General features: G+C 40.7%; 1 protein-coding gene across 2 annotated transcripts in view; it reads right to left on the reverse strand.

The window, feature by feature from the left end:
* LOC124056509 (low-density lipoprotein receptor-related protein 1-like) overlaps positions 1-3,230 on the reverse strand; it is an 81,625-nt gene extending 78,395 nt beyond the window's left edge. For both annotated transcript variants that reach the window (XM_046384006.1, XM_046384005.1), the window contains exon 1: positions 2,599-3,230. In XM_046384006.1, the coding sequence (XP_046239962.1) occupies positions 2,599-2,695 (97 nt within the window). In that variant the 5' untranslated portion in view covers positions 2,696-3,230. The remainder of the gene's footprint in view (positions 1-2,598) is intronic.
* Between the last annotated feature and the right edge of the window lie 9,215 nt (positions 3,231-12,445).

Genomic DNA, 12,445 nt, shown 5'->3' on the forward strand with positions numbered 1-12,445 from the left:
AAGAAGAGAAGAGACACTGGAAGGAGTCTCAATTAAGAAGAAAGGAGCTTGGGCTATTTCTACTCAAGGATGTGTTTTAAACCTAGCTGAAGATTTAAGGGAGGAAAATGGCAAAATCAGGAAATGTGAAATGAGGAACCAGGAATTTCAGATGAATCATTTTAATTGAAATGATTCCAGCTATCCTCTGTGACACAATTTCAAATACGTTTCTCCATTTTTATTCTCTGTGTAACGTGTTTACCACTTTAAACATTGGGAGACAGCACTGTCCATTTCTGAGGACCAGTGATCTCATTTTGCAATGACATTACAGAAGAGGGAAATGATGTGAATTCTTTCATTAAGGCCTTTTCTACCGGGCCCCCAATTAGCAGAGCCTTCTGAACAATTTGAGACTGTTCGTGGAGGTCCCCTCTGGGAGACAAAGAGCAGTTTAGGCCCAATTAAACTCAGGGTTTGTTGGTGGCCCAAGTTCTTTGCTCTGGCTACAATACTAAGAAAGAGAGAGAGGAAGTGAGAACCTTTAGAGGTCTAGAAAACGAAAAATGAAAGTTCCAAGCAAGTCTGAAAAACTTTTAACGTTAACATATGTAGTTCAAAGGACCTTCACAAATTATAAAGGCAATTAAAGGGGTTAAAAAAGCAATTTAGCTATGCTTAATAGGGGGTGACATGCAGTCTAGCTTCCCATACAACATATGTCATGTTGGCTAAGGTTTGATAAGGCTGGTGTCAAAAGAAAAACTCCAAGTTATTAGGCAAATCTCACATTCAGTCTGTCTGATTAATCTATGAGCCACATCAACTGTGAAACAAATTTCAGTGGGTTTCTTAGAGAGGCTCTGAAGCACAGCAGCCTCTGCATCCCAGTGGGTTTTCAAGTAAAGCCCAGGTTCGGCGATCTCCTCTGCACAAGGCTGACTCATCAAATCAAAGCACTAGGAGTGATGGGGAGGGAAATTTCACTAAAACAATAACAGTGCATTGAGGCAGAAACTGTTTGTTTTTAAGTGAGGATTTTTCTCAGCTGTTGCTGTAGACTGAGGAGGAGGGAGAAACTGCAGGTGATTGCAGGCTATCCAAGTCTCTCTCCAAGGTGGTAATTTATATGGATTTTGCTCCCTAAGAACCTCACAGTGCTGGATTGCCAAGTGCAAAGAGATGACTTCAAAGGCAGGGGGAAGCATTTATGGCTTGATGATGAATCTCGCAGAAAGAAGCTCTGGTTTAAATCAGTCACGCGTGTTAAAATCTGCTTGAATTTAATGAAATGTCAAACGCAGAACCCTAATTAGTTCTACAGGAGCAAGTGGCTCCTTATGGGAAAAAAAATTTCCTACCAGTCAAAAGTCACCTAAAAATATTCTTAGGAGCTCAGCATTCATTCACATTTCAGACCTTCCTGGGATTAATGTGAGGCATTAGATCTTCACAAAGGGAAACTCTCATTCTCTTTTCACCTGCAAAGAGCTGAACAAATCCGTCTGAACCAGCTCCTCTCTGATAACGCCCTTTTCCTCTCTTACCAAACAGAGGAGCACATGAGTGGGACTGTGGGGCTTAATAGTTTCCAGAAGTTGTTCCAGTCTGTGAAGGTGTGTGTGTGTGTGTGTGTGTGTGTGTTCACAAGGTCGTAGGAGGAGCTGTTGCGGATCACGATATGACTGCTGGCGTTCAGGAATCCTGGCCTGTGCAGTCCAGGTGATAGACTCATCACACTCCATGCACAACAATGACGCAGCAGTGCTACAAATGCCTGTTGATGGCAGCACTTAACACCTGACTTTACACATCGGGAGGGTGAAAGTACGTGCACCGATGACATATAATGAACAGAAATGGGTCTGTTGTTCTTAAAAGGCATCGCCACAGCGTCAAAAACAACGAGAGAGGAAAAACCACAGACATTTTAATTTGCGCTGTGATTAAAAAATATCAGTGTTGTTTGATTAAAGACTGCTGTCATCATAACAGCGCGCCTCACGGTAAAAAATAAATCTGCTGGAAACGTGAACTGACTGAAGCCCAGACACATTAGATACACAACAGCTCCGCAGAAGGTTGGTCTATTTTTAAAAAATAATAATAAAACAAAACACGACACCGATCACAGATTTGTCTTTCTGTCACTGAAGTAATCGAAACTACTATATTGTGACTGCTTTTTCATTTCCAAACAAGAAAGGGAAAAAAATGAACGCATCGATCTGTAAACAAGTGGTTTAAACAGGTATCAGGGCCTGTGCTACAGTTTCATCAGAGGACGTCGGTGCAAACGCGATAGAGCGCCAGTTTCCAGCGGAGGGCAGAAAGAAATGTGCGATCACTGCTGTGACACTGCAATCTTCACATGTGGCACCGGGAGACGGAAAACAAAAGACCGCTTTAATTGTCTCGCCTCGGTTTCATCCCCTCCACGTTGCTTCGCTCAATCGAGCAGTCCCCCCCCCCTCCTCCTCCTCAGGGCACAGACTGGTCTTTTTGCATGCAGACACTAAAACACAATAAACCCTGCGATAATCAACGTGCACACACACTTCTTTTTTTCTCCTACGCGTTTTCATACAAGTCTCTCCTGAAAGCAGCTCAGCTTACCATCAATAGCCCTTCCAGGAGCGATTACTTCCAAACTGTGCAACAATCCCAAGAAAAGCAATCCTGTTGCCAGCATGTTGGCCGTGGTGCGCAACATTGTCGCCTATCTTGAAAGGGTATAAGTCATCAATCGCCTCTTGGTCCTGTCAAGCCGGAGGTTGCAGACAGGCGACGACGTGTAAACCGTGCCCAGGCGATGATGCTCCTCACTGGAAATCCGCTTTCTGGGTGCGCAGTGAAGCTGACAAGGATGCTCACTCGCAGGATATTGTCAAGACAAAAACAAAAGAGAGAGAAAAGAAAAATCCGAGGCTTCTCCCAGCCCGGGGTTGCTTAGGGGCTCCTTGGATGCATGGACAGCCCTGCCACAAAGGCTAGCAGGCTGAACTGAGCATCAAGCTAGCCTGGCTTGCAGTCGAGATGAAGGGGAGCTGGCGCCTCTAATCATGCAGTTGTCCGTCTTTTGTTCTCCCTGCCTCACCGAAGAAGCCACAGGAGGAAATAAAGAAGTGGATCAAATGTTGCTCTCCTCCCCACCACCTCTGCTGCTGACCACAGATTGAGCCTGAAGCCCGGAGCTCCGTCTGCCAGCGGTCTGAGTGACGTCTCAGCGGCAGCAGCTCGGCCGGCCCTCCCCTCTTTCTCTCTCCCCCTCTCCCTCTCTCCCTCTCTCTCTCTCCCGCACCCGACACCCCACCATCCACCTCCATCAGACCGCACCAAACTTACTGCAACACTGCTCGGGTTTTAATTATTTAGTGCTCATGCATGGGATTTATTATTTTTCTTCCATTGTAGCCTACTTCACAACTTTGTTTGTTGCGTTCACGTTGATGACATAACGACACACTCGCACAAGAAAATAAAACATCGTATTAATTTATGGTGAAATATTTGAATCAAGCTCTCATAAGACTGTACTGCTTCCCAATGGAGGAAGAAAAAAAAAATAAGGAAACCATTTCCCGTATTCAAAATGTAACATCATTTTGAAATGAAATGTAGAAGGCACACACTTCATTTAATATGTATTTTATTTTGTCATTTACTATTCCATTTTGCAGTAATATTTTAGGTAGCTTTGGATCCATTTAACTTAAATGACTTATGAATTCTTAATAAGACACTATAATGTGAAGCAGCAGTCTTGATTGATTGCCACTTCTGGGATTGTCTCCTTCATGTGGCTGTCAGAGGACCAGATTCTGGGTGAATCTATAACACCTCCCCAAATGATATGAAACTCCTGCAGAGGACTCAGAATTGTATCACCAGAAAATCCTGCTCCCAGTCTCAGGAGAACCAAAACTATTACCCAGCATGCAGATTAATAGCAAAAATGCAACTAGGTGACATTTGGAGGAAGCTTTGGTGGCCCATTTTGATGCAGATGATTTTACAATGAGAATCCAAGAAACAAAAATTGACTCAAGGAAGGAGTAGACAGACATGTGCTACCAGCGAGGAGCTTCGTGGAAGATCTAAGGAGCTTGATGATCACGCAAGAGAGATCCCTCCCTGCCTCGTCTGTGCAGATGTTGTAAACAGCCTGTTTGGGTTTCCGGCGCAGCAACACACATGTGATCCCTCACTGGCTTCCCAATCATTAGCACTGCAAGATGGCGTGTTTTGGAATACACTATAGGATCAAGTCAGGCGCTTATTATCTTATCTTTTGTTGAGGATATTTTCTTTGATGAGCATATAGTATTTTGGATTTTTTTTTTATATTTGTACTGGTGATATTTTGTAACATGAAGAGTACTGAGGCGATTGAGTAAGCATATGTAGAGCAGAGATAAGTTGAGCATGTAAGACAGCAATACCGCTCCCACAAACTGAACACCGAGTCCTGCCATCAGTGGACTTATTTCCCACAGCATTGAGAAACCACCGGCCAGGGTCATAAAAGGCAGTGTGAAAGGCAGCTCAGCCCTCATGAGTCTTCTGCCTCAAGTGCTGCATTTGACATTGAAAACCATTACACTCTCCTACGTTTCTTGGCAGTTTCTGGCTCCTAGACAAACAAACCTTACTTCCTGTCCATGTGGCAGAAATGCCCTGATTTTGTTTTTCATGCATGATTTTCAACTGCTGTGCTGACAATATCTAGTTGTACACACAAACTGAGAAATCCCAGCTCAGCCTTCACACAGATCCTTTCACCTTTGAGGGGACAAGATTAATGAGGTTCAGATCCTCTCAATGAACAACTCAAAGACTGAGGCTTTCTAGTTTGTCCAACACAGCAGGTCCAGCCCTTCTGTGAACAGCTTTCCAACCCAGTCACAAATCCTGGCATAAGGTATGGCTCTCAATTAGCCTATGTGAACCCACTGGAAAAATGCTTTCACACACAGAGAAGCTTCTCCACAGACTACTCTGCTGCCACAGTTGCAGTGCCCTGTTAAAATTCCTGGCAGGAGTCTACAGACCCTCCAGGCTGCTAATGATATTTTGGACTGAACATTGCTCAGCATCCATCCTGTACAAGCTGCTTGTTGCTGCAGGGTACAGGTGAAGATGAAAGTCAGTTACAGTAAATGATGACATGCAATATGGTCACCTGTGTGCAAAGAGTATAAAAAGTAGGTAACAGGCTTAACTTGAGGCAATTCTTGGATGATTTGATGAATTCACAAAAAGTCCACAGATGCAGAACTTATTCTACCAAAGACAAGTGTTTAAGACTTTGTGCTGAAATAGTCAGGTGTGCATAAGGTGTATGTGCGAGCATTTGACTAAATAGGGAATCATAGGAGGCTTGAATTAATTGAATTGCTTTGATTATAGTTCTATAAATCTTGCAGTTTTAAAGTGAATCCCAAGTGAACCGAGGAATTAAATCGCTAATCGTAAAGTAAAACATTGCTCGATCCACAGAGACCAAATTAATAAAACTACAGAAAGGCAGACTGTGTTTTGCCTTTACTGGTCATATTTCCATTCAGGCCAAAGTGGGATTGTGCTAATAGGGGGCCCTATCAGCCTTATAATGAGAACTTTTGCAAAATCTTGGAAGAATTCTTAGATGCTCACAGTCAAGATCACATTCTGCTAGCAGACCGTTATGCTTGTGTTGACTCTATTATTTTTATATAACAAGACTTCCATAACCAAAAACAATACATCCCCCCCAAAAAAAATTTTCAAATCACCCTCTCTATAGATGAAATGCATGTATAAAATTTTATAGTTTCATTTTGTTTTTTGTCATTTTTGCTTTCTCAACACTCAAGCCTTAAGTCACATCCCAGTTGCTGGCCTTGGGTCTTGAAGACGTGTTGTCACCTCTCAAAACAGTAAAATCATGTAATGCAGCATAAAATATCACAAATTGTGCAAGCTCATGTTCAGTATAACTATAACAGGACAAGGACTCTCAAAAACACACGAGGTGTTTAAAACCTGCCTCAAATGTCTGCTGTCTTGTCTTAATACCAGCTGAAGTCAGAAATGAGTGATGTTAAAGTTGAGACTTTTTGTGTGTGATCTTTCAGTCTTAACATCTCAGAGATTTACTAGTTTGTTTCTGCATACAATTTCACGCTTGCCATTTCATTGTAAAATAGGAAATATTTGGCACAACCCATCAGAAATAATCACGGTGGTGGATCTGTAAGTGAGTAGTCAAATCATATAAATATGTTTAAGAAAACATTTGCAATAGTATACCAGATTATCCTACACAGAGAGCCCCCCCGCCCCCCCACACACACATATACACATATTTACATATAACCACAAATGCATCCTTATCATGCACATTTGACATATACTTTTTGGCAGTTTTGAATTCCTACTATTTATCCATCACTTCAGAGTGTTAATGCCAACTGGTGTACTGCAGCAGCGAGCATCACAGCAACCAGGACCTGTCAGTGAATCGCTGCACAACACTGACACCTAACGGATCTTCTGTGCCAGTTCACATTTCAAAGTACAATAAGGCCTTTGTTTTCCGAGGGTTTTTTTTTTGTAACTTTTTTTCCACCATTTTTTCTTACATAAACTGTAAAAGAGAAAAATGAGTCACACACAAACAATATCCAGGAAAACACTTAACCAAGTTGTTTTGAGGAAATATAATCTCAACAATCTTCTCTTGATTGCAGGGCGTCACCACCGTTTTATATTTACTGAGCTCATACTTTGCAGGCAGCTTAAAGAAAAAAACTGCTCTTTGGAAAAAACCCTTGCATTTTCTGAAATGAGTTTGTAAAAATTTTACAAATGTAATAAGACAAGAAGCCACTTTAAACAAGAAAAAATGTTGTGTTTTAATTTAACCAGGACTGCCACTTGTTTCCTCAGTTCTCTTGAGGTGCTTGTCGAGACTGGAGGGGCAGCAAGTCACACAGCACCGATTCCTAAACTATCAAATGTTGATTTCTAGCCCAAAAATGTTCTCATACCAAAAGCTTTTGCGCAATCCTAACTTAAGTGAAAACAGACATCTGGTAGAAGAAAAAGGAAAGACACATCTTCAAAGACTTTCAAAATAAATGCATAAAAGAAACTCAGACTTCATAGACATCAAACACACACACACACACACACAAGCCACAGACACACATGTGTGCTTCACATGGGGGAGTTTGACGTAATTCTATGGAAGGTGGTACCATTTGCTGGATTTTCACTGAAGTTTCTTGTTTCTGGTCACTTCCACCAGTGAATGAGAATTTGATGATGCCACTTTAATAAGTCACACGGCTGAGGTGTTCAGTGTTTCATTTTCATTATCTTTGGCATATAATCAGACAGGCTACAAATATTTATTGCATATTGAGCATTTCAGCCCGTTGTTGAGTCATATCGACGAGGAGAGAGACTTCAGAGACACTGAAGAAGATGAGGAATAAAGACTGAATCAAATATCTATATATATATATTTTTTTAAAAAAACAAATGCCTCATCTAAGATAAGAGTCTATCACTCACCCTGCAATGTCAGTATTTGTAGTCCTTGTTTTATCTTTATGAAGATTCATGAGTCCAATGTTTATGATGAATGTGTTGATGTGAATGTATGATTTGTGGTTCCCAGCCTGGCAATCCTTAACCCTGACAAGCGTTTACTACATCAGTCCGAGGGCTTACAGGATGATTATGAGGCTAGAAGATAATAAAATACAACATTCTGTCACACATATCACAATTTATGTTTCCATTATTTCATCATTTGCAAACAAATCATTGCTTGTAAAATATTGTATATATTTGACCTTTTTCACACGTCCAAACATTATTCAAATGAAACAAATATGAGAGGGGAAAACTGCCGACAACTCATGAACATGCAGCCCGTATCACAAGTAGACATGACTTCATCTTGTGGGGTCAAAAGCAAAAAAAGCTGGGAGCCACTGACTAAAAGCATTAATTTATTTTTCAAGGATATAGAACACACACTGAACCATTACTAGGCACGTGATCAGTCAGTAATACTTTTGTATTTTCAGACATTTTCAGCTCATCAGAGTTAAAGCACTGATTTGTGTCAGCCAGGCATGACCAAGCATTTAGCATGATCTGCCAGCAGATGGGAGCATAACACAGATGAAAGTCGTCCTGACAGAAAGCTGTCCGGGCCTTACTGCAAATGCCTCTTCCTCATTTTGATCTAATATTCAAAGGTCAGTCATCAGTCTTGTGCAGATTTAAAACAATATGTGAACTACATTCATGCCCCTCTTTCACATATTTTCAAAACCAGAATCTCTTTGCTTCTGAAAATATGTGAAGTAATGACAGAGAATAAAGCAGCAAAAAGAGAGCAAAGCAATTAAAAGGACAAATTTATCTCATTATAAGCAACATCCTCTGTTGCTGACAGCATTTTTTAAAATTAATTTCTCATTCTAATCTATCAAGTGGTAGCCTGACAGCATCTTCACAATGAAAATTGAGGATGTTAAATGGGCTGCAAAGCAGACATGGATGCACCTCTCAGGGTCGTGATTATTTTTTGTTTTACTTCCTCTTTTCTCCTCTAATAAGGTGTATGTGTGTGTGTGTGTGTGTGTGTGTGCCCACACATGCGCTCAAGTGTGTGCAAAAGAGATATGAGGAGAGACCAGCTCTCATGGCTCACACTGATATTTGACCCTGCACTCATTAGAAAGTGACTCACTGATACATACACGTCTTTCATTATTCTGACATTTTGCACAGCATTAATGTCTGACCTCTTTCATCTCTGGGCAATTTTCTTTTCCATTTGTAGCTCTTGTATATTGATCTGAGCCTCTGCAGCGTCATCTTGTAACATCATACTCTATCTGCTGAATGACTCGTGTTACTCTGTAGTTTTGAGGGATTAAATTCATTCTCTAAGTCAAGATTGCAGTCTAGATTGCCAAACAAGTCATTATAGCCCAGCTGCCGTGCTTGTTTGATATTTTAATTTCCCCAGACAGCCTTCAAATTGTAGTATCATGATAAATGAAAAATGCTGAACCGCACAGAGATAACATGAGGTAAAACGATGTGAGACTTTGCTACCAGTCGAATAATAGTCCCCAATATCCAGCATGACAAGACTTCAAGTACTAAAGTAAAGTATCAATGTGTGTGAAACATTATGCAGCAGGAAAGCTTCCTTACTTCTTCTTCTTTCTGAAAAGACTGACACCAACTAAGTCATTCCCCTCCCTGTGAGATTAATTTTCACATCATGGGATGGATCAGCCTGAAATATCAGAGAACTGCCGGTTATTAGTCTCCTGCTAGAAGACCTCTCCTGCTCCCTCTGGTGAGTTTCTTTCCTGGGCGACTTTATTGTTGGAGTAAGTGAAAACATAATTCATCTGGTTTATGTCATGAGTGGAGCCAGTATTTCATGCGTCATCCTTTTATGCACAGCTAAGGCCCTTGATGCACCTCCACCCAGTTCACTGCAGCTGTGATGGAAGCCAGGTTGATGTTCAGAGAGGAGAAACAGGTCACTGTTGGTTCTCACTCTGTGTTACTGTTAAAATACATGATGTTTCTAGTCCAACCAATCAAGGCAGAATTGATATCAGTTTCTGGTATTTTCAACTTACTTCAGGTAAAACTCACCTGTGTATACACACTCACACAGATCTGACCCCACACATTCATAATGCTCTAAACCGCATCATGATTTAGACCGTCATCATAACGCATCTTCAACACTCCCTCTCTCCCTTCCTTTGCCAGTGCTTATGTCCTTCCCTCCCTTGCTTCAGAGCCAGATGGACTTCCTCGTCAATCAAAATTTCCCGCATGATATCCTGTGTGTGTGTGTGTCCTAGTATGAAGTACTCATTGCAGCCATTTTCTGACAACAACAACAACAATAACAGACTTCGGTTTAATAATAGACTTCATTTACACAGCACCTTTAAAAACTCGGTTACAAAGTGCTTTACATTAGAAAGAGATCAGAAAACACAAATGAAATGAAATGAACCACTCATAAAACTGGACACAAACAAAAAACACAACCAGATTAAAACAAACTAAAACGTCAGACTGTAAGATCAACAAAAAAGCAGTTTGGGTTTTAAAAGGTGTGATTCAAAAGACGAAACTGAATTTGCAGTTCTGATCTCCAAAGTGCAGGAGCCCCGTGTGCAGAGGCTCAATCACCACCGTGTATTAATCTAAACCTTGGATGAACCAAGAATTACACCTCTGTGGATCTCAGGGAGCAGGAATGAACATAAAGCAATAAAAGCTCTTTTCATTTACTTGGGGCGAAGTCTCTCGTGGCTTTGTAAGTAAACAGTAAAATCTTAAAATCAGGTAACCAGTGAAGGGAATCAGCCGAGATCAGTGTAATGTGGGCATGTTTGCTACAGCCTGAGTCAAAATCCTGGCAGCAGAGTTTAGGATGAGCTAAAGGCAAGAGAGGGCTGGAGAAGGTATTACAGCAGTCCAATTGCTAAGTTATAAAGTACGTAAAATCTTTGAAATATTTCTGTTAAAAGCAGATTGAAATATTGAATTTACATTTACTTTGTCGAAGATGAGGTTTTGATCAAAAATGACAGAGATTTCTGCACTACTGAGTCAAAGAATGGGAGAAAAACCAAGGCTGTTCAGTATTCGGGTATTTGTACAATCTTGCCTCATGATGATTATCAGCATTTAGCTGCAGGGGATTCTGTGACATCCACTTGTAGACGTCATGAAGGCAGTTTAGCAGGTTTACAGTGTTTGGGTAGTTGGCAGGGTCACGGCTTAAATCTGAAGTACTGTGTGCACACAAATGCATACAACAACAACAAAAAGACATTTCAAGCTATTTCTTTATCGTTCCTGTCTATTCATCGGCTCATTCTGAAGGACGCCAAACAGGAAACAAGTAATTTTGCTCCTGCACGAATGCCTCTTTAATGCTGAAAATGATCAAAACATCCTGGGGGCTCTTGGGTGCTTTGACACATTATGGATGTCAGTAATCCTTCAAGGTTGCTGTGGAGGGCAAACAAGAGGACGTCCGAAACCAGAATAAATGACTGAAAACATCATATGGTGGGGAGGCAGTGCAAGGCTTTTCATTTTATAAGTATATTTGCAAAGGTGAAGAATTTAAATAACTTGTTGTCGCCTCAAAAAGTTGGAAAAAAAAACCCTACTGCAATGTATTTTTTTGTTTTATAGAATTTCTATAATCATCCGCCATTAAAAACAGTCATGATTTTACAATCTCGACCAGTTATTTTGTTAACAATGCAGGACAAAAGAAAGCCCGACGTATTTGCTCATTTTAACAATGTAAGAACAGCAAAGCCAAAAATGACGGTATCAGACTTCAAAGATCTTGACTCCTCCCCTTTAGGTCTCCTAACAGAGAGGAAGCTTTGCAATGTCGTACAGTCTGTATTTTTTTTTTTTTTTCAACTCCTCAAAAGGAACAATCATGGAGCGGGCAATGCTGATAACACCTAAGGAATTTGAGGCATGCACAAACAGCCCTTCCCCCATCCGCTTAGCTCTCTCTCTCCCCCTTCCCCCTTGCCCTCTCCCCCTTCTCTCCTCCCCTCCCACTCCATCGCCAGGCTCTCTTTCTGCCTCTTTACGCTCAGATCTGTTGCTCAGATTACTTCCAGCTGGAACACAGAGTAAATAGCCCACTCAAGAAATTCTTGAAAACTAATTTGTGAAAGGAAACTTAAAAGGTGGTCAAAATAAAAGAAAACTTGAGTCAGGTTCTGTAGAACTTTATCGGAGTTATTGTGATGTGTCAGGAGAGGTTTTAGGACCAGAATTCTTATATATTTTATTTACAAATACACACCTTTTTTCACAACAACCTGCATTATAACAAGCACGTCTTGATTTCATGGATCTACCTTGAGTCTACCTTGAAACTGTGACTATTTGAATTGACTGTAGAAATAAAACACAAAACAGCGGAGTTGCAGTGCATTTTGGTGCTGACAGTGTTTGAAGTATAATTTTTTTATTTTGTTTCGTTGCATTCATCAGTTGTAGTGCACACTGATACACAACAAATGCCAATTAAATTTCTAATTCTCTGCACCACAAGTTGAATTTTCCAATAAAAACAAAACATTAAACTAGGAAAACAAAATCAAATGCAATGCAAAACAAGTTGACTTACCTTATTATACTTTGGAAAGTAATGACTTTTAGGTTTTAGGTGTTTTCCATGTACTAAAAATTTGTTTACAAATTTTCATAAAATGAACTCACAGTGCTTGTTTCTAATGCTGAACACTGAACTTTCTAAAGGTAGGATGAGGATTTGGTTAGGAAAGGAAGGCTGTGCAGGTTCAGTTTAAAGGTAGCATACTGAGGTTGGTGCTTGCCTTTGCAAAGGGCCCCTAACCTCAACCATAAAGTTTCTGTT

The sequence above is a fragment of the Scatophagus argus genome, chromosome 3 (genome assembly GCF_020382885.2).
Source record: "Scatophagus argus isolate fScaArg1 chromosome 3, fScaArg1.pri, whole genome shotgun sequence".
Lineage (NCBI taxonomy): Eukaryota > Metazoa > Chordata > Actinopteri > Scatophagidae > Scatophagus > Scatophagus argus.